The following is a 27,987-nucleotide window of genomic DNA, read 5'->3' on the forward strand; positions in this document are numbered from 1 at the left end:
GGAGTAAGGGGGAGAAGCAGCACTTTCTGGCAGAATGCTGACCTTAAGTTATTTAGGAGTAAGTATCCAAAGATATATACTCAACTCTCTCAATTCAAACTGACATTTAGCATGAACAAACCCCACATAATTGGTATTGCACCTCTTAACTGATTTCAGAAATTTAGTTTCAAAACACGGAGGGTCCTACTCCCCATCTCCAGCAGTGGTCTTGTCAAGAGAATGATTCTTTAGGAGATATTTATCTCTCCAACTTTTGAACAGATATAGGGCCAATTTCACACTGCTTGGTTTAGCAATTACTGTTGTTCTACAATCATGTCCGAGGCCACACAGAAAAATTACAATTAATGATACAATACTTTACCTGCTTAATCAGCATGTACGTTTCAGACATGATCTTCTCAATTTTACCCAGGTCATAGGCCATGACTTTCTGACCCTGCTGCCACACTCGATAAGCATCGAGCAGAAGTGTTTTTCCAGACTCCACATCCTCAAGTAATTTCCTCTTCCTGCTTGATCTCTGGACAGGTTCTTCTGTAGGTACTGCTTGAACTATTCCTTTAGCTGCCTGCTGCTGATGTTTCGAGCTGATACTCAGCTCTTCCAAAGAAAGTTCTGGAGTCCGGCTCTCTGGAGCTCTCTCCTTTGAGGTCCTGCCAGACTGAAGCCGGTCTGGCTCACTGCGTTTACATGAAGAATCAATTTTTTCAGGGTCATTGGAATAGCCATCAAGATCCATAGGCTCAACTGAGCCAGGGTCAGGGAGCTCCTTAATCTCCTTCTCATTCCTGTCCTCTTGTTCCAATATGTCCATAGCATTGGGAATTTGTCCCTGGGTCACTTCCTTTACTCCATTTTCAGTACTATGTACTACTCCATCTGATAAAACTGGCTTTTTGGGAAGGACATCTTTCCCTTCTTCAGCGCTGCTTTTATTTGAGACGTCTGTTGTCATCCTTCCTGAAGCAAGGTTAGAGGACTTGGAACCCTGATCTTCTGAAACCTTAATAAAAGAAGTCATTCTTCTCTGTTATCATTGAAATCAGAAAGCATTTGAGCACAGCAATGACTATCACGAATATTGACAACAAGTACCTTTCATTACTGCCTCTGCTGAAAAAAATGCATTTATTCTATGTTCATTCTTTTTTGTTCCTAAATGTTAATTAATCCAAGCCACAAGTCTTACAATTAAAGTATTTTAATCAGTGAAAACACCACAGAGAAATCAACAGGATGAACCAAAGCTGCAATGTTTTTTTTTTCCCCTCTACTTCAGTCCATGCTCTGGGCTCCAATAAATGAAATTCAAGGTTTAACAGCACAAATTTTTCTTCTAATGTATTGAAACCAAAACTCAATCTGTTTCTTTTGGCAGCTGCAGATCACTCTCAAATTTATGAATCTTCTCTTTGGCTGCTCTTACATAACTTTCTTGTTAATAGATCAAGAAGCAGGCAAAATCCTGCTACAGTATTTTAATTTTTATACCTTTACTTTGGTGATGTTCCAAAGGTAGAAAACCTCAGAACATCATCTCTTCTTTCAAAAATTGCTAATGATACAACTCTTCCATCCAGATTTACGAACTAACTATTTCATATACAGAGTTCTGGTGTTCTTAAGGATGTTTTCATTTAGTTTGTTAAAGGTATAGTCTTTTAACTTGCAAACCCCTTAGGAACAAGTTCTTCCTTGAATGTGTTTACCAAATAAAGCTCCAATTTCCAGTTACCTTAACCTGGAAACAGATTAGTTTCTATATGACTTTTAAAAATTAAATCTAGATTACAATTATATGTAATAACAAGTGTGGTGCTGTCAAGGACTAGCAGTTAAAAGTGGCCAGGCATGTAACTTCTCGTTGTCTGGTTTTGTTTTGCAAGAGGAATCTCAGTTCATTTTAAAAGGAAATTTCCAATAGACCCCACCTGAAAATGGAGCTCTTCTACACTCCATGTATATACCATTACCTGAAATGTAAGGGACTGTCAAACCAAAGTCACTGCAACCCATTTTTAACAACTGTATTTGGTACTGGATTTCAAAACCAGAAAACAACAACGCTGGAATAAAATTTCCTGTGTAGTGGCATATAAACAAAAGGTATTAGAAATAAGTGCTGACAACACAGCCCTTCATTCTCAGGAGATCTAAGGAATGGGTAAACCGAACCTAGAAAAACCTAATTACTAAATTACAGCCATTAAGTGCCCTGCTGCCTCACCTGTGTCAGATCGTTGAGGGTGTCCTCCAGCACTTTCACTGTGAGCACAAAGGCTTGTTGGGCCAGAACCTGGCGATCTGCATCACGCAAGTACTTCCTGAGCCACGGGGAGAGAACAAATGAAGTTAACTGCCAAAAGCTTACAGGACTGTCAAAGCAAGAACCAGGACATTAAAAAAAAATAAAAAAAAATAAAAAAAAAAAATAAAAAAAAAAGAAAAAGCCAACACAGTAACTTTAAAACAAGAAGAAAGCACACAAAACATTTACGGTTGCATACTGAAATGTAACACTTTAGCTGTTTCTCTCCACTTCTCCACAACCATCAAACACGACACGCATGAAGCAGAAGTTAACACTGTCTACAAACAGAGGGAATGGGAGAATGAAAAGAGAACAAACACTGAACAACTAAACCCAGAGCAAACTAGACAACCAGATTTACAGTTTTCTTGTATCGAGCCTTCTGTGCCCCTCAAATACCAGCTTTTTATTCAAACTCTTTCTTGAAAAAGAGTATTAGTTACACAAAGCTATGCTGAACTCTCAGGTGATTTTCATGTTCTGGATAAAGCATGCATGTGAGATTAAGTACACAAGCAAATCCTCTCTCATTAGTCATATCACTTGCCTTGGAATCTAGGATTTTTAGAGCTAAAACACTGGTAGGCTAACACCTTTTTTCCTATTTAGTGTTACAAAAAAATAATACTGTATGTATAAAACATTCACTTATAGCTTCATTTAATTTACTAGAGCACTGTAATTTCAGTGTATTCTGACACAATGTTTTAGATTGCTTTCAAGGAAAACATTTCCAGCCATCAATCCAACCTAATGGAGTTTGACGGAAAACTAAATTTCTACTTCAGAATTGGCTGGTTTTAATGAGAGGGCTAAAAATCAAGCAAATAACTTTGAAAGGTACTATTTCAGTCAAAAGGCCAATATTTTTAATACATGTATTTTCCACCTAGGGTGTAATTTTATGGTTTGCTTTTCAGACATAAGATACAAACACCTGACTCCTCATTAGCTCAGTAATAACTAAAAACTCCCTATTTTTAAAACTAGGGTTGTTCCAGGCATATACCAGACACACCCAGAATATCTGCATTTCTAAGTTCCTGTAATGATTACAGTTCACCATGGCTGGCACTGGCTGATCCAACATGTCAAATTACTTGTTTTTTAAATTCAGTCTAGACTTATAAATAACATAATATTTTTAGTACAACTGTGGGCTTGCTCAGGACAGAATTTAAACCTTCTATGGTCCAGTTCTTCTGATATGCTAAAAGTCAAAGTATTTTTGGCTTCAAGTTTGCTGAACAAGTGGTGACGTTCCCAGAAACACTATAATCCATGCAAATTCACATACACTCACACTGGAAAACACATGAAGAAACCTTCAATGTCTCCAACTTATTGCCATCAATCATTCAAGTTCAATTTCTTAAGCATTTGCCAGAGACCAATTTCAACATTTCCCACATGGCAAGCTACTAGAATTTTACCTCAGTTGCTTCAATGTTTTCCTTAGATGTTTATTTTGGTCCTCCCATTGATACGAATCCGTATATAGCTCACATTAATAGCTTTTTTTTTTTCTTAAATAAGGTTAATGCAATTAAAATTAGATCACCCCTGAACAGGATAAGCTTTTTAAATAGCATCAGCTGCCAAGAGGCACATAACCATTGTTCAGTCCGTCAAGGATTACAGGAAGGCAGGATGCTGGGCCGTGACCCCCTGTGCTGGACACAGCTCTTACGCAAGAGTGAGCAGAGGGGGAATGACACCAGTGAGTCCCCCCACGTGACACAACACCCCTGTAAGCCTGTTAAGGCACCTGTATGGCTGCTCTGTGTTTCAGGAGAAACGCTGAGAAATTCTAAACTACATCATAGAAACGTAATCCTGAGAAAAATTAACCATCGTTCCACTATATTCCCAAAGGGATCTGCCTAAAGGCTTTTTTTCCTAAACAAAGAACGTCTTTAAATAAAATAGTTACGCGGCGAACAAAATGTATTTCAAAGCTTTACGAAGCAACGGATTAAAACAAAACTCTCATACTTTCCCTGATCAGGGGTTCTCTGCAGCATAGATGAGACCTTCAGCAAGGTGTTGTAATCCTTTAGCTGTGACAGCACATTGAGCAGCAGGACAATAGAGCGGTTCATATGAGACGCAAAACTGCCCGGGCGGTCGATCTCATCCACGGGGATGCGCCAGATTCCCTGCAGAGGAAGGAAAACAGGAAACTTCTAAGGAGAGACCCAGGTGAAAAGGACAGGAATATGAAAATATGGGTCGGATTCCGAAGCACGCTGAACTTCACTGAGGGACAGGGGAATAACGGACAGACAGTTGCTGTGGTCCCACAGCCAGGGAGATCCGGATTTAGATCTGGATTTAAAGTCAACTGATTTCTGCCAGCAGAAAAAGGAGAAACTTTGCAGAAGCCACAGCACACCTTCTAAATATGCTTCTGAACTATTCCCAGAAAAAGCAAGTGAAGCTCAAATTATATGGTGCATTTTTCTTAAATGTCTGTGAATACGCCTTCCTAAGCCAAAGCTGAACCGCTGTAAAACCCAGTAACTTAAAGTAAGTTTTCCTGGCCTGAAAGCTGTTACTTGTATGCAGTCACAGCAAATTTCTATCTTCAAATAATCTGCTAGTAGACATCTTAGGAATTTGGTTACTGCCTTGATACCATCAGTGTTCACCACAGCACTAACCAGTCTCATAGGAAGAATCGGATTCCTCAGCAGGATCCATTTTCCAGTGGCAGATTCAAATACTTGTGCATACATCCTGTGCCTTCTAATTAAATTTTGGGGACAAGGGAATCTTTAGGGAGCAAGGCTGGAGACTGACAGGAAACATAATTTAATTAGGGTTAGTCAGCTCAGATTTTGCAATGCCTAGTAAGTCTAACAAGATTTTTTTCAGGTGTTTATTGTGGATGCTGTCAACACACTTGTCAACCATACCCGAAAAGATGCACTGCACATACTACTATGCTTGCATGTTAGAATGGGATTTCTGTTATGGCCATTCACTAAAACTGCTGCTGCATCAGTACAAACCCTTCCCTCATGCTTTATTTGGTTCTGAAGCTTCTCCTGCAGTAGCTTTCTAAGATGAAAATCCTCTGACCATGTAAACCATTTTGTGACAATGCAGGAAAGAACAGTCTCATTGACAGGAGTACCTGACTGAGAATGAGTTTGGCTTTATAAACCAGTTCAGGGAGCAGAATGTACAAACATTTACTCTTTATACTTGTTTAAAGGTCTTGCTTTGGTTTGTTTAGCTTTACTTTCAATGTGAGCAAAACCTTTCAGAACTTAATACAAAGTGGAAGCAAAGAAAATGATTACTGCAATCACAAATGACATTTGACCACAAAAGCAGATCCATAATTCCCAGCCTACAATGGACTCTCCCCCTGCATGTCTGCAGAGAATCTGCAGTTCTACTCCATAAGATGTATAGGAACTTAAGAAAAAACAACACACAAATATCAGTGTGTTAATATTAGTGTTTTCACATGGAAAACAATAACTTCAAAGAGATATAATGCACAGACTAATCTGCCAAATTGTCTTGCTCTTGGTTCTCCTCATGCTCCCTACTCTCACTCCCTAGTGATCATAGAAAAGCCATTCTTCTTCTTTATTCCCTGAAGTTTTCTTTCAAGCTTTTTATTCACAGTTTCCTTTTTCCAGAAAGTACCTAAAACTGCACCCTGACCGACCCCCAAGGCACAACTGTTGCTTCTTCCTGTTCCCAACAACCAAGATCCACAAACACCTTCCCTGCCTCGGTGGCCAAAAGCTCACAGAGCTCAGCAGCTCTCAAGCACCTACAGATCGTGTAGGTAACAGTTCTGTAAAACAGCACTCATTTGATTTAAATAAGAGATAGCCCTTCTTCCCCCAAACCAGACAATGGCTTTCCTTTCAGGCTACAGATGAAAGACACAGATTCTGGAGCTGCTATTTTTTGCTTCTCTGCACGTATGTAAACTGGGCTTCTGCCAAATCCTAAAACAAGTGAATGCCTCATAATGGCACCACATTGCAACAACCTACTTAGCCAATTTAACTACACAAAACAATTTATGGTCAACTACAGCACGCTGGAGGAGTGGAACACAGCCAATGTGTAGGTAGGTTCCTGGTCTTTTTCAGCAATTATCTCATCCTTCATTTGAGTCAGGAGGATCACTTGGATCAGATACCGTATCTGGAATCAGTTGGAAATAATTTTGCAGCTCCTTCTAACATGCCCCGTGTATACACTTGAATGCTACCCTAGAAATTACAATAACACAGGAGAACCATTTGCAGTGGCAGAATATACAAACTGCAGCCAGAAAGCCAGGAAAAAGTCCCTCTGATAGACACAAAGTTGCATATTTTGGAGAATGCTGCTTTCTACAACAGGGTACATCAGAAGAGCTTAAATTAAAACTCATATTAGGGGTGTTTAAGTGTATTTATCATTACGATTACAAAAGAAGCACTGATTTGAAAAGGAAAGTTGCTAACTTTTCATGTGCTGACTTGCAGCTTTATAAATGCAAAACAGCAATAGATGAGATTGGTGTCCCATGATACATACCTGCCTGCTTCACAGGCAGCCTCGAGCCAAAAGCAGAAACAAACCTGCCATCAGGAGTCAGAACAACATTCATTCCACCCACTCTGATTTTATTAAGCAATATGCAAAACATTGATGGCAAAGTGAGTTTATCAGAATTTATTTCATGAGTGACATCGAACTTTTAAGACTGCAATTTCAGTCAGAAACTAAAGAATGTCTCATTTAAACCTCTCCCAAAGAGAAGTTTAACAAAGCCCATGTTAGCAAAGTACCTCTCTTGAAAGTACACCCAGAGAGGAGTGCAGATCCTTGTAACAAAAACTTCCAGTTCTTTGGAAGGTTTTATTACTGATTATCACCACTGAGGCCATCTGACAAAGAGTCTCCACTCTGCCCATCCAACGCCCGCTCCTGTTTGCTGGCCACCATTCCCACTGCTGAAGGTTCTCCTCCCTGCTGCCACAGCCAGCAAAGCTGTTTACACAAAGCCAGAGGAAGGAGTGAGACGCTTCCAACAATTCCAAAATGCCTCCCAAGATCCAAAACATCACGCTGCTCTCCATGCCTTCCTGGCAAAACAAACACCCTGCGAGAGTGGGGGCGGGGGAAGGGAGCCTGAGACACACTGGTAGGGAAAAACAGATCTGGGAATATGCGAAAATCCTGCAGAGAACTTAATACTGAATTTTACATTAAAACCGAATAATGAAGTCAGTCTCTGCCATAATCCTGGTGACATGTTTATGATTTTTTTTTCAGCTTGGAACTGCTGCCCAGCCTGCCTTTGCAGAACTGCAGACTCAGGGAGGAGGGTGAGCAGGAGAGGACAGCTTGTGAGAGGAGCCGCAGCAGTGGTGGCACTTTCTAGTTCAGTCACTGAAAATAGAAAGGAAGGAAGTGCTTATTATTCCTCCACGCTGCTTACTCCAGAACTTTAGGGGAGGGGATTCCCTGGGGTTTAGGAACTCCTCTCTGAGGAGGAGAGGCTTACAGTTCCCAACAAACCCCAAACTTCCCTGGGGATGGCTGCTGCTGGCACAGCACAGCTCCAGGGTGAGCCATTTTCTAAGCAGAGATCAAACTTCACCCTCAGTTCTCCCTGGTTCTGCTTCTGAACGAAATGGAGAAATGCAAGTCATGCTTCAGATGATCCAATTCACATACAAGAAGCAAACACATAAAACCCACACTGCTACAAATAAAGACTTCCAATTACTCAATTCCTTCTTTTTTCTTTTATTTTCCTTTTTTTTTTTTTTTCCCCAAGGGGGCCCGGAAGTTCAAGATGCACCACATACAACAAACTCAATTCCAAGTGACCAAAGCAAAACCAAACACTTCTTCATTTGTCAGTCTCAGTAATGTCCTGCTAGGAAGAGCCTTTAGTAAAAACAAATGTAATTTAAATATTATTTCAAGATTGTTAAAAAGTATGACAAAACTAACAAACCAACCAAAAAGCGCAGGGAAAACATCGATTAATAATGCAACAACCTACACAGTATTTTCAAATCACTAAACTGAACTAAGCACAACAGCATAATCCCTGGAAAGCTCACACTTTCTTAAACTTTTAAGTGTCTTTGCTTTAAGACAGGGTTAAGTACAACATATTGAAGTACTACTTGTTTTACTCATGTCCTGTCTTCTCAGTTACTTATATCATCACAACATCTTGCTCTGGGCACCTGCAAAGGAAAGGAATGTGGCTCAAGCTGAACTGTTTCAACACACAGGATTTGAGACCTCGCTCTCTTCAGCTATTTAGTGTTCAAGTCGTGAGCATGTCTTTGCCTGACTCACGACTTCCTGCTAGTTCTGAGTGTAACCACTAAAACCACTGCCCCCTCCCCCATTTAGCAAATTACTAAACCACCTTTTCTCATCCAATCTTAACGTGCTTCCATATCTCTTTTACTCTGTCACCTGATTTTGGCTTTTCTTCTTTTCTGGAAATAATTCTATTATTTTTCTGCCTCAATTCCTCATTTCATCCACACTGCTATTCAGTATGTCATGGAACAATTCAATCCCTGTGAACAGGAATGCAAGTGGGTACAAAAGCATTAAGAAAGGAAAGCAGCTGTATTCAGAATATTAAAAATACTTACTATCTGCAGGGACCTGTGTCATCAAGGAAAAAAAAGTAGCCCCTGCTTACTGTGAGTAACTTGGCCAATTTCAGAAAAATCTTACAAATTTTTTCAGAATATAGTTGAATATAATATAGCTACTACATAGTACAGTAACAGAATATAAAAAAAGTATGATAATAAATAAATGACATTTTATCAGCCTGGAAAAGGAAACAGAAATAAAGGCAAAACAGCAGCAACTTCCTTTCAATAAATCAGGACTGAGCAGGATTACAATTCCTGGTCTTTAAGGTAAATATTGTCTATTTACTTTTTTTCTTCTCTTTTAAATACACACACACTTGGAAAGGAATAAACAGCATGTATGCTTTTTGGAAAAACTGTGGAATTTTGCAACATTATTTTAGCAAGAGAGCAGCATGAAAAAATACTGACAAATGGAAATGCTCCACATGCTCCAATCATCATATGCTGATAAAGATAGATAATGGACAATTTTCAACTCCTATTTCTCTCTTCAAAATACCATGTATTTTCAGAGTCTTAAATTTCAGACTTTTCAATTTCTAGAACAATCACTTTACAGTTGACTTGACAATAAATTGGTTTTAACCCTACCAAAAACCACTGAAGCCACAGTCACTCGGGAGACTGTGAGGATGAGTCAGGGACGGACACACACACACGAGGCAGGGAAAGGGAATCATTTCCTTGCTGCATAAGCAATTACACAAAACCAGAAATGCCTTGTTAAGATGATGAGTTACAAGTTCAGGTGGAATTAATGAAACAGAAACCGAGGCCTACAGATGGCCTCTGCAGAGCACTGGGTTTGGCCACTTGCCAGGCAGAATCTAGAGGTTTTTGTTCACTCGGTCAGGAGGCTTGAGGAGTTTTTACTCAGATGGTTCCCATGTACCATGTGATTTCACAACGATGTCAACAGAAAGTCACATCTTTTTTTTTTTTAAAGGGAAACAGCTAACTAGACTATAAAAAAAAAAGGAAATAAAAGATCTATTCTACTCCACAGCTGCGATGGAAAGAAAGGCAGAGAAGAAAGTAAGGAGGAACGACAGACTGGTCTCTTAAAACCTGTTCTAAAGGTGCAGTGCTGCTCAAACAATGGCACAGCGGCATTCCCCCCGGAGCTCTGCAGCAGTGTGCCTCAGGCAGACATCACCCACGTGAAAATCCAGGAAACACCGGAGGTGTGGGCACAATGCATCATCCTCTGCAGGAAGATGGTTGCTCCCTCACTGCTTTTCGAGGTTAACGCCAACAGTGCCGGTGCAGTGTCCTTCTCCAGGGTACTCTAAGAAACAATCCTCACGTTCCCTCTTGATTAGTCCTCATTTCTCTAACCTGCAAATCTGGGGTGCTAAAGCAAAGGTGCATTTGAAGATAAAGCTGTGGAACACTGATTTATTTTTTTTTTCCTTTTTTTTCTGTTGCCAACATTAACCAAGGTTCCATTTCAGGCAGCTGGACAACTTCTCAAGCTGGAAGGTCAGTTACTGATAAAAAGACTTTGGAACAAATTACTTAAGTACATTTATTGTCTTACCTGCAGATGTTGCTTCCTTTTACCAACTGTATTTTAGGAAAGAGAGAAAAAGGGAATGATTAGGAAAGGAATTAAATTATCAGCAGTTAAGTTGGATTCCTTGTGTCTTGCAGCCAATTCAGGGTTTTAAAAGGAGAGAAATAAGCTTGCCAAAGGGATGCAGAAGAGCAGAAGGCATCCAGAGACTTAGTCAGGCACTTGCATCTACTCAACAGAAACACTGAGGGGTGTCTGCTCATCCATGTTGGAATTTCTGATTCCGCCTTTGTTGCTTCAGTATCCTTTTTTGGGGTACATTTTGGTTTTATGTCATGTCTCTGTCTGAAAGAGTTTGGAATTCCTTCTTTGGGAGGATATAAAGCACAGAAATCCAAAGAACACAGACTGCTTCCAGATCTTCTAATGGGCAAATAACTTGATGCAGAAACATAATTAAAGAATATGAAACCCTTCCCGGGAAAACCCTTTACCAGAACATTGAATTTCTTCAGGCATTTTCTGGGGCCAGATGCAGGAAGACTTCTTTACCACCAAAATAAATGGCTAGCAGGGCATATCTAGAGAGTGACAGGGGTTCTGGTTTTGCCTAACAGCCAGCCTTTCATTGTTTTCAGAGGATTCTCCTGCTTAGAACTTTTCTGTGTATTTGCCACAACCAGACTGCCTGGCATTAGATGCAAATGGTGCTCAAAGCTAATGAAACAAGTTTGGTACAGTCCAACCATCAGCCTGGAAGTGGGCAGGCTCCTGCATTAGCCCCTGCAGACATAAGCAAACCCTCATTTTTTGACATGTGGGATTCATTTAATCTAACTCCACCTGTCCATGATACAGACACATACATTTACTGGCAACACCCAGAAACCTTTTACAGAGAGATAAAAGGCATTTAGAGGAGGTGGCTCACTTGAGCTTTTATGGGCTCCACTTCAGGATGAGATGAGTTACAAGCCAGAAACAACTATCCCCCTTCAACACAAAGGATGATGACTAAGTCGTAAAAGATGAAAAATGTTAGAGGACATAAATGACGACTAGAAAGTCTGCAAGGTGGTTCTGATACCTGTCAGTGGCATGCCAAGGCCTAGCCCCACTACTCAGTTCTATTTGTAAAGGAGGTGCTGCAGAACCAGAGAATCAGGCCTAACACAGAGCTGGGAGAAGCTGTTGGTTCCCAGAGAAGGGCAAGTTTAAGGATCATGAGATTTTTTTTTTAGGTAGATCCTTACACTTCTGTCACTACAGTGAGGTTCAACATCTCCCCAGAGGTTACAAAGTAAACTGGCAGCAGTAGTGTACATGCACTGTAACTGGTATTAGAATCTATTTGGTGGAGGGAAGATTACCTGGGGATCCCACCTGGAGCACTGGATCCAGCTCTGGGGTTCTCAGCACAGGAAAGACATGGACCCACAATGATGTTCAGGGGGCTGGAGCACCTCCCCTATGAGGAAAGGCTGAGACAGCTGGGGTTGTTCAGCCTGGAGAGGAGAAGGCTCCAAAAAGACCTTACAACTATAGCAGCCTTTCAGTACTTAAAGGGGGCTATAGAAAAATGAGGACAAACTTTTTAGCAGGGCCTGTTGTGGCAGGACAAGGGACAGTGGTTTTAAATTAAAAAAGGGTTGATTTGGACTAGATATAAGGAAAAATTATTTTACAATAAGAGCAGCAAAACATTGGCACAGACTGCCCAGAGTGGTGGTGGATGCCTGATCCCTGGAAACATTCTTGGTCAGACTGGATGAGGCTCACAGCAACCTGATCTGGTTGAAGATGTCCCTCTTCATTGCAAGGGGGTGGACTGGATGACCTTTAAAGGTCTCTTAAACCCAAACTATTCTATGATTCTACAATTTTATGATTCTACCTCAGCCTAATTTTAAGAAAATTGAAAATTTCTTCAGAACACAGAACTACCAGCTATTATTTCTGACTACACCTTGTAACACCCAAAAATAGCAAGCCTGGCACAGTGTATTACTCATGTTACTCTGACAAAACTCCTGCCTCAGAAGACTACAAGGGCAGCACATACCCATAACAAAGCCTAGGTATAAAGAGAGACTGGAAATAGCTTGCAATCTAAAATGCAGGGACAGAAGTGTAAAAGTCTGGAGATAAATCTCAAATGTCTCACTTTCCTAAAGGTAGCCTTTCCACTCCTCTGGGAATAACAACAGGACAGTGCTTAAATGGAGAAGTTAAACATAAGCCAGATGTTCACAATGCGTGGAGAATGATATAACCTGTGGAGTGTCCAAATGGGACAAGGGCAAGGCAGCTGCTACAAGAAAAGATAACAGATTTTTCACAAGCACATCAGCTGATGTTCAAGTTAGGTAGATAAGTGAGGTAAAGGAAAAATGGTAAATCTTACCTACCTGCCTTACAGGCACCTAAAGCTGTCTGTCTCCAAGCAGCTGACACTGATTCACCTCCACCACCTAGTGCAGTACATAAAATACTGGAAAGGAAAGGAGGACAAGAACTTCATAACATTAAGAGCTATTCTAATTGTTGAGATTCAGCACACTGTTAATGTAGAATTATGAGTTGTGCAGAGATTGTTCATGCTGAAACACGGCAGTAAAGGTCTCTTTGTACCTTCTTGTCACCATCTACTATTTCAGTAGGCTTGAAGGATTTGAAGAAACACATTTTCACCTATTTAAATATCCAAGTTTTAGACATAAATTACTGACTATCAATACATAAAGAGTCATTGATTTTCAGTATTTTAAAATAGGCTCAGAATGCTAAAAAGTTCTTTTACCAATATACTCAAATTTTTATGTCAACACAAACTGCTCTTCAATCCTACATCCCTTACTTTTCAAAAAACAAAATGCTTAACTGCCCACTCCCACCTGACATCCACTATCCCTGCACTGACAGCATGGACTGTCTTTCAGCTTTTAGACTCTCTTTTATAATGACACACACACTAAAATATCAAGATGAGAGGCTATAAAATCCCAGTGTTTGCAAAATATTTCAGCATGTTCATACAATGCTTAGAAAAAGTAATATCCTGTAGTTTTTACATCTATTTCACCAAGTTAAGACTTAAAATCTCAGAAAATACCAAAAGCTAGAGAGTTCCATCAGTAGCATGGAGGAAAATGCTATCATTTCAGAAAGCAAAGCCCTCAGTGTTCTTTCTTGTCAGTACCAAATCACTAGAATTAGGAGATCCTGAGGAAAGAGAACTTTGAGTCTGAAGGAACATGAATCAAAAGGTCCAGAGAACTACTGCTACTAATTTAGCAGCATCACATAGCAGCTCATAAAACACAATCAAGTGATCATCTTTAAAACTACTAGGGAAGAGCCTTCAGGGTAATTTCATCTTGATATAATATTGCATCTTCCTAAAAAATACCTAGAAACACTCTCCTTAAAATATCTCCTGTCTAAGATGCATCTTTCAGACACAGGCCTTTCTCTTATCTCAGAGTACTGTGACTGAACATGCAGCCACATCAACTAACTTTGGGGGCTACTTAAGGACTGTGAGGTTATTTACAAAAATTAACAGAACCGCATATTGGACCGTAATGAATGACTGTCAATATTTTTAATGACATCAATATAAACAAGCACTACGAACAAGTAGGAAATATAAAACGCAATACCTACCAGAAATGGTACTAAAAAAATCATACTCAACTGTTCACTGTTGGAAAACAGTTTTGGAAAGCAACACGAATGGCACGTTCCACAACAAGCTGGTATTTTGGTATGTGCACACAATCTGGAAGTGCAGAGAAATACTTGCATCTTTTGTCAATGTTGAGAAGAACAAAAGCAATGGAGAGCTGAAGGGAACAAAATTTTAAACTCCTCTAATGCTCTGGCAGAGATAAAGTGACAGCAAGAGCTACTAGAAAAGCCTTTCAAATTGGAATACTGTAAGATCTGACTAGGATTCCCTGCTTCTTTTTCTCATGCCAGTTCCATAAAGATATGTGTTTGTAAATACATGACAATTCATATTTGAAGGTCACAGCTCTGTTTGAGGTTTCATACTGGCTTAGGAATGACAGAAGTACACATCCTGGATTTCAAACTGTTTGTCAGCTGAAGTTGAGGGCAGGAAGCAGCTTATTTAAAATAAGTGGTAAGAAACAAATATCCTGTAATAGTGGTTATGAACCAGAAAAAGACACATGCAGAGGTAAAGCCTTGGAGGAGACACACTTCTCTCAAACAACTGAAGCTCTACATGAGTTTGCACATTTCATCCTCACCAATTAAGAGCCTCAAATTAAGTTATTAGAAGCTGACAGGTAATTCATCTCATTATCTCTTCTCCCCCCACTACAGCAGCATCCACAGAACACTTCCCTTCTCTGTCCAGCAAGTGGAAGCCCTGAAGGAGTCCTGACGGCTATAAAAGGCAAAAAAATCTCTTTCTGTTATGCACCCAACAGCTAATCTCAAGTATCTTTTCTCTCTGATACAGGAATTCATGTAACAAAAAAGAATTTCATTAACTCTATTATTCGAGTATTTTATCTTTTTGAGGGGGGATATGTATGTGTGTTAACACCTAACACTGTCTTGCTTTCAGACTCACAGGGCTTCCTCAGAAAAACAAAGTAGTTCCTTTGCCAATTTTAAGAGTTAGTGGAAATGCCTAATTCAAGTACATTTAGGCAGCAGCCTGCCTAGCACCCCAACTAAAGTTGACTGATCTTTGATAACATCAGAGGAACAAGACATCGCAGGGAAGTGATAATTCAATTACCCTATTTACAGTAACATAAATCACAGTATACACGGGGGAGCTTCAATATTCAACCAGCAGCAACACTACAACAGCTTAATCTAGCACAAGGCACGGCAGTGACTCAGTCAGCTCAGCAGAAGACAGGCTACAGTCTGCTGGTGTTTGATTTCAGGGATATCGTGAGACAGAAATTACTGAGGAGGAGGAGGAGTGAGGAAGGCCTCAACATTTAGAGTATTTCAGACTCCGATAAAGATGCTAAAAACACACAACAGTCCTATTACTGAAAACAGTATCTGGGTATTCAAGATGTCAACCTGAACATGCTCCAACAAAAAAAGACACAAAGCGCAGCTCCTTGGGTAATAAAAACCTCTACAGCATATGCTTTAATTCCTAGATCTGCTTCATGCAAAATGCCCAGAGCACATTCAAAAATCTGCCGTTGCACAAATAAACACAGGCTGCAGCAAATTAAAAAAACAGAAACATGGAGCTGCCACAGCCAATGCCGCAAACAGCATGTGGCACTTGCTTTATGCACAACACCAGAATTTACTGCAATTAAGACATACGTTCTAAAATTATAAACATGTGACCAGACAAAGCTGACTGGTTTTAACAAACTGCTAATTAAATTGGAATCCTCTTATCCTCTCTCTCTCTTTAGCTGAATGAAGCAGCAACTCTTACAGCATAGTAGCTCATGCAAAGTAGATACTGAACAACAGGCTTTCCTGTTAGGTCACCGTTAAGCAGGGGAATCTCCCGTGTGCGCCTGGCTGTCGTAGGCAGAGCAGGGAGCGCACACCAGAGAGCACAGCTGGGCTGCTCTGTGCCAGGCACAGTTCTTACAGACCTACTGCCTCTTTGCTCTTCGAGACATAAAAGACGCCCCTTGCAAAGCTCCAGGGCTGGACTGAAAACGAGGGTGCTAAGTAATTCATCCCACCGAGGGGGTGGAGGAAGGATACCGAGAAATCCCAAACAATACAGACCGTAGAAAACAAAAATCCCTCACCCTTTCGTCCCCCCTTCCAAACTTCTCTCGACTCCTCCGTTTCCCATGGCCCTCAGGATCTTTCCTCTGTGCAGCAAAGCAGCTCTGTCCAGCCTCTAACTGCTGGCGAACCGAACTAATGAAATAAGTATTTCCCAACCACGACGGCGAATGTCATCAGAGCTGATCTCCGTCCCTCCCGCTCGGAGCTGGGGTGAGCCCTGCGGCGCCCGCAGCCCACCCAGCCCCGGGGAAGGGATTCCCCGCGGGTCACGGGCAGCTGCTCGGGAGGGTTCGAGCACCCACGGGCGAGCGGAACGGGAAGGGGCACAGGCACGGCAACACCGAGGAACGCCCTACAGCGCGGGGGGAGGGCGGCAGCTGTTTGTGCTGCCGCGGGCAGACACACCAAACTTCCTAGAGCACCGCGCCTGCCCCCGCCGGAGCCCGCGGCCTCCCCGCGGGGCATCCCCGCTGCGGGCGTCCCTCCCCGCCCGTCCCGGGCTCCCCGCGAGGTGGTGCGTGGGGGAAGTTCCCCCCGAGCCCCACTCCCACGGCCGCGGGGCCGCCCCCCGCACTCACCATCACCGAGGAGCGGGCAGGCTCCGCCGGAGCTCCCCGGCGGCCGCGGACACGGAGCGCGCCCGCCCCCGCCCGGGCCCCGCACCGCCCCCGCGCCGCCACCTGACCGCCCCCGCCCGGATCACACTTCCTCTCGCACCGGAGTTGCCCGAGCCCCTGGAAGCCGCATACCTCGGATTTCCTGCCGCCGCGGCTGGATATTTATTTTATTTCTCCCTCTTTCTTCGCCGCCCGGAGGCTGCGGGCCGGGGCCGGCCGTGCCTCACAGAGGATGTCGGTGCCGGTTACCGCCGAGCCTGGCTCGCAGCCATCCCGCTCAGGGCAGCGGAGCAAACAGCTGCTGCTGTCGGTTCGCGAGCATTAATAAAAAAAACCAGTTATTTGCTCCCACCTGTCCGCCAAACCTTCCCGAAATATTCCCTGACCCAGTTTAACCCCGCGGCTGCCGCTTCACCGCCCTTCACCTCGCCGCCACCGAAGGCCCCGTTCGTGACCTATTTTCGCGCGGCGCGGCCGGCTCCCCGCTCTGCCCGCAGCCTCCCGGGGCCGCCAGCCGGGATGCTCGGAGCGGCGGAGCGCGGCCCCCGCCACCGGCCGCCTCCCCGGCGCAGCTGCCGCCATGGCCGGGCGCGGGGCCGCCCCCGCAGCAGCAGCAGCAGCAGCAGCAGCACAGCGCGCACCGCCGAGCGCTCCCCCCGCGGGGCCACACCGCAGCTCCCCCGCACGGCCCCGCACCGGCACACGGCGCGGCAGCCGCGGACACCGTTCCCCCGTGTGTCTGCGCTGTCACATCGTCCCCCCTCGCCCCAGGTTCTGCGGTACCAGGGGGTGCTGCTGGCACGGTTCTCTCACCAGTCCTTTTTTCACCTCTTTCGTTACATCTTTCTGTCTTTCTCGAACTATTTGAAGGGAAAAGCAAAGGCTTCCCCTTGTCCTTTCCCCCATACTTCCCTCTCCCTAGTTTTGACGATTTCAGTCAGTCCCACATTAAGACACCCAAAACGTCAGTCCACTGCCAACCTCAGTCCATCTAATCCTGCCTCACAAACTCACCGATACATCTTTCTCAATCTGAGCTTAGCACAGCTAAACTCATCTTCTTTTCCCACCACTCATCCAGGCTCAGCTCCAGATTACCTTCATCACAGAAGTTTAAACATTTTATCTCTACTTGTTCCTCTCTCTCACTTTGCAATTGCAAGTTACTGCTTTGACCTCTTCCTTGCCTTTCTAAGCATTGCAGGGAGTTCTTTTGTTTTTTCCCCCCTCTCCTGATTACTAGGATTATTCTGAAGTGCTCGAAATCTATCCTGTTTACTAACACCTCAGGTTTAATACCCTGCTGCACAACTGCAAGTCCCCACATACTAAACAGGAGTCAGTTGCTAAGGTTATCTTCCTTCTCCGTAATTTTTGCCACTTTTTATCCATCTTTTCATTTCATTTTCCTGTTTTCTTAGCACAGCACTTCAAGGGCTCTCACACTGAAAGTCCCGTACACCTTGCCCCTCCCTACTTATTTGCATACTCCATATATATACACATATACTTTTACACTTAACAGCATCTTGAAAAAAGTAGCTAGAGAATAATTTAGCTATCCTATTTATATTTTATAAAATTACATTAATCAGCAATACCCTGTGCCTGTGTCTCCATTTATACTCTAAAAGACAAGGATTTTTTTGTTTTAAAGCTAAGACTTCACTATGGGCATTACCACTCACTAAAACAACCCATGTCTTCATTGCCTCTCACATCTTTCCACCAAAGGCAATAACAAATTCTGTATTGATTAACAACGCAGCTTTGGCACTACCACTTCAAAAATCCATTAACTTTTTCTCTTTTGACTGCATAACACGGATTTACATTTTAAATACAGAACTGAAATGAATACTTACTTTCTATGTATTCATGCAAATAGGATTCTTTCTGACCTGCCCTTTTTCATCTGCTCCTTTAGTCACACTTAACAGTAGAGGTCCTATCTCCTCTATTGCACTGGAGATTTTTCCTATGTATTGTCATTTCTTATGCAAATTAGGTAGTTGTTGTACCTGGAATTAAATATCATTGGTGTTAACTAGATTTGAAATTATGTTATATAAAAGTTCTGCACAACTTAACACCTTTAAGCCATAAGCATGGCAATATAAGGATTTTGTTTTATAATTAACACCTCTTAGCTGATACAGTGAACAGTCACAGTATCACAAAAAGCAGCAAGAACACAGACATCTTCAAATGATAATAAAAGGTAGACAAGAATTATAATAATAGTTACTAGATTCCAAACAAGCAGATTTTTAAAATATCACTAATTGGAATATTATATGTCTGATTCATTATTACTTTTGTATTGTAATATTGTTTTGTAAAAGTCCATTACAAACTTAAATCGAGGAAACAAATTTGTCTCTCCTTAGAGTCTAAAAGGATATGTTTTTCACCACATATTATCTTTGATTCCGTCCAATTCAAAAGGCTTCTTATCAATTTTTATTTCTGATCAGCATTTTCATTAATCACCATAAAATGTCCCATACTTGCATTGCAGACTCCTCCAGCACACATTATTCTGTTGTCTGAACCATCAAAAGCAGAATGAATTTTGCAGTATTTCCATGTGCTACTGAGCCAAAGAATTCCAAATTAGTTACCCAAGGTAAAAATACAGCTGCTTGGTGAAGTGGCATCCCCTGTACCTGTAGGAACTGACAACATATCACAGGAATTCCACCCTCTGGATATGGGCCATACATTAGAGCCACACTCTAAATTCAGCAGGGTTGTGAAAAAAGGTGGATAAAGCCATTTACCTGGTGTTTAAAAAAGGGACTAAATGTTTGGTGCTTATGTCAGAAATGACCTTGAGTTATTCACAGGCACCCTCTAAGCTGCACCTCAGGTTTAGGCAGTCCTACTCCCACTGCTGCCTGCTCCAGCCTCACTGCTGAGGTGGCTGCTATAGAAGATGGCTGGCACCATCCCGCCAGCATTCCTGGTTCAGACTTAACACTATGTGATATCAAAGGCCTTTTAGTTAATTACTTTTATACAGCACAGTACTTGAGACACTATTTAAGTCTTCTGGCTCATTAGAAGATACTATGCCAGACCATTAAAAACTGGCAAGTTTGTATTCACTCTGTGTTTCCCTCTTTGAGTCTCATTTAAATTCCTCTGTTTTATAAATCTTCAGATCTTCAAATCAATAACAACCAGAAAAAGTTTGAGGAACATCTCAGCCAGAATCACCTATGGGATGTGAGCTCTATAATGTGCTCTCCAGTGCCACAATACCAGAAGCCAGATGGAACTGATTTTACACTTCTGCACACTGGGATTTCTCCATGAAATGTTCTGGGGTGCATAGTGAATGTTCAGAAAGACTCCAGACCTCTCTGCACTGTCGAGATAAGGGTGCCAGCTTTCCTTGCAAACACAGCATATGAGTTTGTTAAGGTCAGTACATTTGAAATTCTGCTCCTCTTTCTAATGGTTTTCTTCAGTTTGGAGGACATGCACTGTAAATCCTACCATGAACTCTATTTCCACTTAGATGGGATAGATTTCATCTCTTGTTTTTAAGGAAGTAGGACATTGTTTTCACTTATGGATAGCTTTTTTTTCCCCCCCTTGTAGAGATAAGAGTAATCTCAAGTTTCCAGTGAATGAAAGTCTTACAGAAACTACACAGTATTCTTCCTTCAGCAGAAGTATTTGCCTCCTTTAGGTCAGATATATTCAATCTTGCAAACAGTCAGATAGCAACAGCGACCAGATTGAAATATTTGCCTATAAAACCCTAATCCAGGCTAGCAAATTTTGTGGTCTTATCTAAGTGTTTTCCAGGAAAATTTCTCCTTTTCATCAATGCTGGAACCACTGTAAGGAGACCGCTAGTGCTGAGCAGCAGAATTGGCTGCTACTCCCAAAACCAGCAACACACCTGCACAAAGTTAAACCCACACAGAGCTCCAGCAGGCAACAGAAAGACAAAGGTTAAGGTGAGTGAAGAGGAAGGAGGGGAGAAAAATACATTTCACATTTCATATATTCACTGATTTTGTTATACAAAAAAATGTAAAATCATACTGAATTATTTGTCCACCTACTACCTTTAAACTGCTGTTCTTAAAAGGGCAAGTGGAAGAAAAAAGCATAAATGCAAATGGAATAATGAGAGAGGAGTATGTCAAAAGATAGCAACAGGAATAAGTGAAACAAAGGAGATTTGGAACAGAAATCTGTGGTGTATCATCTTGCTGTCTCCACCTTGCTGCCCACAAACTTAAAAGACTTCACATTCAGACTCATCTCCTGGTGGGCCTTTCATTTTGTCAGCTTCAGTCTGCCACTGGAGACGGCTCTCAGACAGAAGTTTTCAGGAAGAAAGACACTTTGCTTTGCTTTACCTTATCAATTTGAGAACATACAGAGGCAGGAAATTTTATTCTGGCTCAATTATTTAGAAAAAGCAAGCAGAGACTTGTCAGATTTTGAAGGGAGAAAAGTGACATATTGAGAAGACAGTGATGACAATATAACACAGAAAATAGGCCTACATGGTAATGGTTTACTTGCCTACACTGTCACAATGATGATGGGCCCAAAATACAGTGTCTGTGGCTTCTAGCAAAAACTTCAGAAAGAGAGCAGTACACACTGGCTACTAATTTAAGAAGAAGAAACCCATCCTTCTGCTTAAAATTATTTCTCCCACACTCTGTCAGTAGGGTCACATTGACTCATTGTCTAAATCTTTGGCTGAGAACTTCCTGGGCATGAAATGTGTAAGGCAGTTAAGTCTTGTCTGTGTGTCTCCTCTTTTCTCCCCTAATTCAAATCTCTTTGCTTTCTAAGTGCCTGGGCACCAAGTGGCACAACCTGAAATAATAACACACACACTAAGCAGTCCCTCATCACCAAGGATAGCAAATGCAACCTGAAGCAAATTGCCATTCCTTTCTTTGTGACTGGAAATAGCTGCAGGTGGAATCAGAATTATTATTTCATTCTTTTTAACTTTCATACTTCTACAAGACATTTGAATAAATTAAGACACATTTGAAGAAAGAGCATTACAGAATCACAAGATATGCTGAGTTGGAAGGGACCCACAAGGACCATTGAGTCCAGCTCTTAGCCTGCACAGGACTGTGCTCCAATCTTCTCACCAATATCTTAGTTTTGGAATTCAGTCAGTCGTGGGAATAGGACTAAATCCTCTAGCCAGTTAGCCACAGTTAAAGATAACATTTCTTTCCCATCAAGACTAGTTTCATTGTCTAATGTATTTCAAAATAATAGTTCTTTCATTTTCACCCTGCCTTAAAGCATTGTTGTTCTTCAACATTATAACTGTTCTTGTCCTAAAATACACATACACACACACATATATGCAAGCACAGAGTAAAACTCAAAAAGTCCTTTTACTGTTGTTCCTGTTTAACCCCTTCAAGATAAGAATTCACTGCCTGAAGAACTCATTTTACTAATGGCAGAGCATTCAGGATGCATTTTCCTACATGGCTCCCTGCCACCCCCCTCGCCCCCACCCATGGAGAAAACTGGATTTCCTTTCTGGAGTACCTATGTGGATCCATTGGACTGAAGACCAGTTATGAAATGGTGAAAAATTTCTTGATTCTTTCTATACTTATTTTGGACTGTTGCTGTTGCAATGCTAAGGTGAAAACAGAGAAACACCTCAAGAACTATGGGGGGCAAAGCCTGAGAATAACTCCTGTGTATGGCACTTAACTGATGAATTCTCGTTTAAAGTGAAAAATGTATTCAGAAATCTTTTTTCTTGCTTTGCTGTTCTTGCAAAGCAACAAGAACATCTCATTATAAAAGATACAGAGGAGATGAAGTTTGTTTACTTCACTATTTGTGCAAAGGAAGAACTAATAAGGAATAAATGTGCCAATTAAACACTAATTGTTTAGTTCTTCATTCTCATCAACTCTGATACAAAACCTAAGACTAGCTCTTGTTAACCTAAATTTCAGTCAGTTTCTAATACTTTTATACATTAGTGTTCTATTTACAAACTATACAGAATATTGCTTATTTGCTGCTGCAAATATTGGAGGGAAAAGGGTCTTTAACAAAGTATTTAGTAAAAGCTTAAGCTTCCAAAATCTCTTTGAAATTAGCTTAACTTTCAGAAAATTAGCCTGTATACACAGTTGCATGTTTTATTTGAAATGCTAAAAAAATGTAAAGTCTTATTTTTGTTGGTCCTGAAAGAAACATTCTCTTTAGCATAAATAATTCAGAAAAATACCTTTGCTTTCTTGTTTATTGGAAAGAAAATGACAATGAAAATACCCTAACCTAAAACCTGTTGGGAAGCAAGTAATTTTCAGTAAGAACTTTAGTACAGAGCTGTCAAGACTAAGGGCAAACAAAGCCAAATGTTTTTCTTTTGAGCCTGCCGGAACAACTGCTGCATTACAGGCATGAAAAAGCACCTTTGTGTGTCCCTAAGTACAGTTTGTAAGGATTAAGTTTATCCCATTGTCATTACTTCAGCTTACAAAGTATTTGGAATGTGCCTTTCATTTCTACACTTACAGTCCCATTATAAGTATCTTTCTCTTTTTTCTGAAGTTATTGCACTGCATTCACATCAGAATTCCTGTCTTCATTACACACCTACACTGGCCTGCAAGCCCTACTTCTTTTTAAAATCTGATTTATGGTTCTATTTAAGTTTTTGAACACTGAGTCTGCCACTAGCTGTGACACACGTGGATTATAAACATAAAATATGTACTCTAAATTAAGCAGATCAGCCATGACAGAAGGCAGCATTAAAGTGTCCCAGGGTTTGGGATGACTACACACATATCTCCATGGATGAGCTACACAGACATAAAAGCCTGGCCTATCTTCAGGTTTGTCCAGATTTTTCCCACTGTAAATACTTGAGTCACTTCAGAGTCAGTATCACTGAAATAAGTGGAGCTCAGTGATTCTGAAATACTGTAATTGATAGTTATACCATTAATTAAGAAAAAAACAAGCAACAAACCCCAACAGATACTCTTAAACCCTTAGTATAATCTGTCAGGAGGAATAAACCAGGTATGTGTAAACAGAAATCATTTTAGCTGTTACACCAAGCTCATTAAATTATCTTGAACATCTAAATACTTAAGAAAATGCCATTATATTAATGACTCCCACTAGTTCCAGTCTGCTAAGCAGGAGATCACAGTATAAGTGCTAATACACTTCGAATATACACACAGGGAGCAGCTGCAGAGATAAACACTTCAATAGAAAAGGATCTGGTAGGAGTTCTCAATTCTGATTTTTTATTCTGTGTCAGTAAACCGAATAGCCAGCCAAATTCACAATTCATTATGAGTAATTGTTAGGAAGTGTTTCAAGTGAAAAGTCTGTTGGGTTTTTTTTTTTCTGATTTTCCTTCCTCAAACCTACAGAAAAATTAGACAACTTCATAAAAGCCAAATTTGTGAAACTTTATTGACAGAAGGTGAGTAAGCAAACTGGTGGAGATGAAGTGGAGGCAACTGAAATGAACAAAGGCCATAAGGCTCCTGAAAATAAGCCAGGAGCTCTTACAGGGACTCCCCTTGGTGGATCACAGTAATACATCTGAGTGTTTAGAGGAGCATGCTGAAATACTGACCACTAAGGACTTCATTACTTTCACTCACCCACTGAATCCTATTTTGTTTTAATTCCTTTCAGGAGGCTGAGAAAGTCACCTTGTCTAAGTGGTCAACCCCCGCTGTTTCACATCGGAGCTACCACGCAAACTCCAAGTGTTCATATTGTGCCAGGAAATCCTACCTCCTCCACAGGAGCCAAACAGTCTGGAACAATAATACACTATACAATATTCAACGTTTTTACTCCTCTAACTTTAGGAATTTTGCCAAAAGATGCAGTACTATTACTCAGGGAATTCCTGCTTCAGTATCTTCATCTAAGCTCGGTGCAGTGATGCTGCAGTCAGCCTGCAAACTGTCCAGCCTACACAACAACAAATATGCTCTTACCTATCATCATCTGCCATCTTATCTTCTCCATCTTAACCTTTTTAGTTTGGCCAATTGTATCTTGCTGAAGCCATTAAGTTAAAAATATTTATCCATAAATGCTATTCCCCTTGCACAGATGTACACACAGGCTTGCATCAGGCTGCTCTCATCCCACATTCTTCTAGTTTCATTTTTACACTAAGGCAGTGAATATCCATGAAAAATATTTAGATCCTTCTTCTGAGAACTATAATTTCAGGAATACTTCTCACAAAATATGCCACTTCAACAAAAAAAAGTTAATTTCACTATTAATTCTCTTCTTTCTATAAGGATGAAGGTTATAGTAAATTACCAGAATGCTAGGTAAATTAAAACAATCACAGTGCAGAACAAAATTGTCATAGGGTTCCAGAAAGGCAGGATGAGCTGTTTGTCTGATGGGAGCTGGTTTTGTGCTCCCTTACTGCCATTTGGGGCTTTTCACCTTCAGAATGAAATTGGTTATTTTTACACAGACAAGACAAAGGAATGAAAAAAAAATCTGCCATACCTGGAATATGGAAAAGTGCTGTACTGAGCAAGATCAGATACAGGTTGATATCTACCTTGAAAGCAGTCCTGGAAATATGTACAAAATTAAATATACAAAAGAGGAAACTGCCTTGACTGACATCACAGAATCCTCTTAACATACAACTGGTGGAAGCAGCTCATGAAGAAAAAGCACATTTCATCTTGGTTATCTCACACATAGTTTCACCTAAGAAATAAGCATTGGAGAGAACTGCTCTGAGTATGTCTTGACCTTGATTCTACATCCATTACATGGATGTTCCTCAGAGTAGTGCCATCAGTTTTAGATAACAGAAGGAGGTATTTAAAGACAACAAGGTACGACTTCAGATGCACACACATTACTTGCCTGTTCCACACTCATGTCTGAACTCCACACATGGATATTAAAACAAGTTCCATGTCAAAGCTTTCAGTCAGAGACTATAGGAATTTCTAGGGGAGAGGAATGCTAATGACAGCTAATTAAAAAGATTCAATTTTACATCATATTTTCTTCTTGGATTCCAAATTTACTCTTTTCTGGTTTTGTTTGCTTTGTTTTGTTTATGCAGCAGCCTACGCTGATGTAACTGTTCTTTCCGTGATAAAACTGGGAGAAATAATTCATAGTAAGAAGCTGCAAAAACTAGTCTGATAAATGGATACCAGATATACAATATAAACCTGTGCATTTTAAAGACCTTGCATGAATCACCATCTTTAAAGCTCTGCTCACCTACTGCATTTAAAAATCTATTTAGTTTTTTTAAAATCCTATTTAGATTTTTTTTAAGAGGAAAGAACCCAACCTAAGTTTAAAACTAACCCCATTAAGTGTCTAAAGGTAGCTCTCCCATCTGTATCTGATACACAGCTGGCAGATGGAAAAATCAAATTATGGATTTATCCATTACACATTTGTAAAAGGACACTCATCACACAGTATTCCAGCAACCCTGCACCTTTCAAATACTATTTAGAGTGGGTGGAACAGTTGCTGTTAAACTTTTAAGATCCAGCTTTAAAACCAACTGCTTTATGTTCAGTAACACACTACAACCTCCATGACATTCTCTCTTCTACAAATCCACAGCTTCACTTATTTCAGGGTTATTTGTTCCCTAGCCTACCTTTGCCTAGAAGTTCATCCACCCAACAAAAGGAGAAACTTTTCCTAGGGAAACAGAATGGAAAAAAATAGCTGTTTAATATCCACTGGCACAAACGACAGCTCAAAACCCCATGCTTGTATCTCCAGGGATTTAGATTTATTGGCATCTTTACTAGCTGGGTCTTGGAAGCCTGCAAAGTCAGCCAGAAAGAACAGCCTGTATATATTGAGGCAGAAAACTCTGTGAACGACGGACATTTTTCACTGATGAGTTCTGTTTTTCCAAGAGGATGGAGTGAAGAACTGTAAATAACATGTTGGGCAGAGGTTGAAAAAGTTATCTAGCTTTTTATAGGCAGCTTTAAGACTTCATTGCTCACTGGGTTTCTGGTCTCAAGCCAATCACTATGAAAGTCTCACTTGCACAGTTAACTCCTTGCTTACCTTTGGTTTCAGAGTTGGTATTAAGTTTGCACAAGAGAGTGAGCACATGAGAGCAAGTGAGAGAATCACAGAGCAAACCCATCTGTACCTACTAAAAGCATTCATTCAATTAAAATGTTAGAAAATCTGGACAGGAGACATACGAGTAGAATTAAATTAACCTTACAAGTGAAAGAAAGGGGCAAAGACAAAAAATGGCTTGCTACTGGCAAAAGAACAACTATCAAGGGTAAAGTCAGAAAAGAAATAATTTAACTCTGACTATAGGGGCAATTAGTATCACCCTTTCCTGCTTCCCTTTTCCCCAGTGGAAGCCATTTGCCAAGCTAGACAAGAAAAACAATGGAAATTAATACGGTTACTTGACTAAAATATGTGGATTTTTGAAAAGCTATCTTTTTCCAGGTAGAAACCGTGCCTGTTTCAAACACAAAAATCTCAGTAAATTCAGTAGAGTCAGAGCCACTAATTCTCTTTCCTACAATCACTTTTATAAAATTGACTTCCAGTCATGGTTAGAGAGAAGGGCCAGGCTATCACCTCATTAAGCATTTTAATGAGCCAACTTAAACAAAATTTAAGTGTTCATTAAAAAAATGTTTCTAGATTTGATGCCAAAATAACCTTGTATATATGAATTATATTTAATCAATGCAAATATGCCTTCCTGAATCTGCAGGCAGGTAAGACAATGATTTTTTTCAGTAGGAGTTTCTCTATCCTGTGGCCCAAGGGGCATTCAAATGATGAGTGCTGGAAGCATTACACCTCTGACCTCTGTTGCTCTACAGAAGTACAGTGAAGGGAAATTGAGAAAATTAACAGAGGCTAAAAAGGAAGAAAAACAAGAAAAAGAGGATGGGAAAACACTGATTTGTTTTCATTCTTCAGTCATCCAAACTTTAGCTTGTACTGTAACCATAAAATATCTGCCATTTATACAGCTGACTGTATTTACAAATTAAGCATGGGATTATACAATCGTTTGGCTCAGAAGGGACTCCTGGAGGGTTT

At 40.8% G+C, this 27,987-nt stretch overlaps 1 protein-coding gene across 6 annotated transcripts in view; it reads right to left on the bottom strand.

The window, feature by feature from the left end:
- Positions 1-27,987, bottom strand: part of CABIN1 (calcineurin binding protein 1) — a 110,590-nt gene that overhangs the window by 26,616 nt on the left and 55,987 nt on the right. For all 6 annotated transcript variants that reach the window (XM_064674728.1, XM_064674732.1, XM_064674731.1 and 3 more), the window contains 3 exons: positions 4,313-4,476; positions 2,234-2,330; positions 368-1,009 (listed from right to left, as the gene is read on the bottom strand). In XM_064674728.1, the coding sequence (XP_064530798.1) occupies positions 368-1,009; positions 2,234-2,330; positions 4,313-4,476 (903 nt within the window). The remainder of the gene's footprint in view (positions 1-367; positions 1,010-2,233; positions 2,331-4,312; positions 4,477-27,987) is intronic.

This window comes from Pseudopipra pipra, chromosome 18 (genome assembly GCF_036250125.1).
Source record: "Pseudopipra pipra isolate bDixPip1 chromosome 18, bDixPip1.hap1, whole genome shotgun sequence".
In the NCBI taxonomy this organism is placed as follows: domain Eukaryota; kingdom Metazoa; phylum Chordata; class Aves; order Passeriformes; family Pipridae; genus Pseudopipra; species Pseudopipra pipra.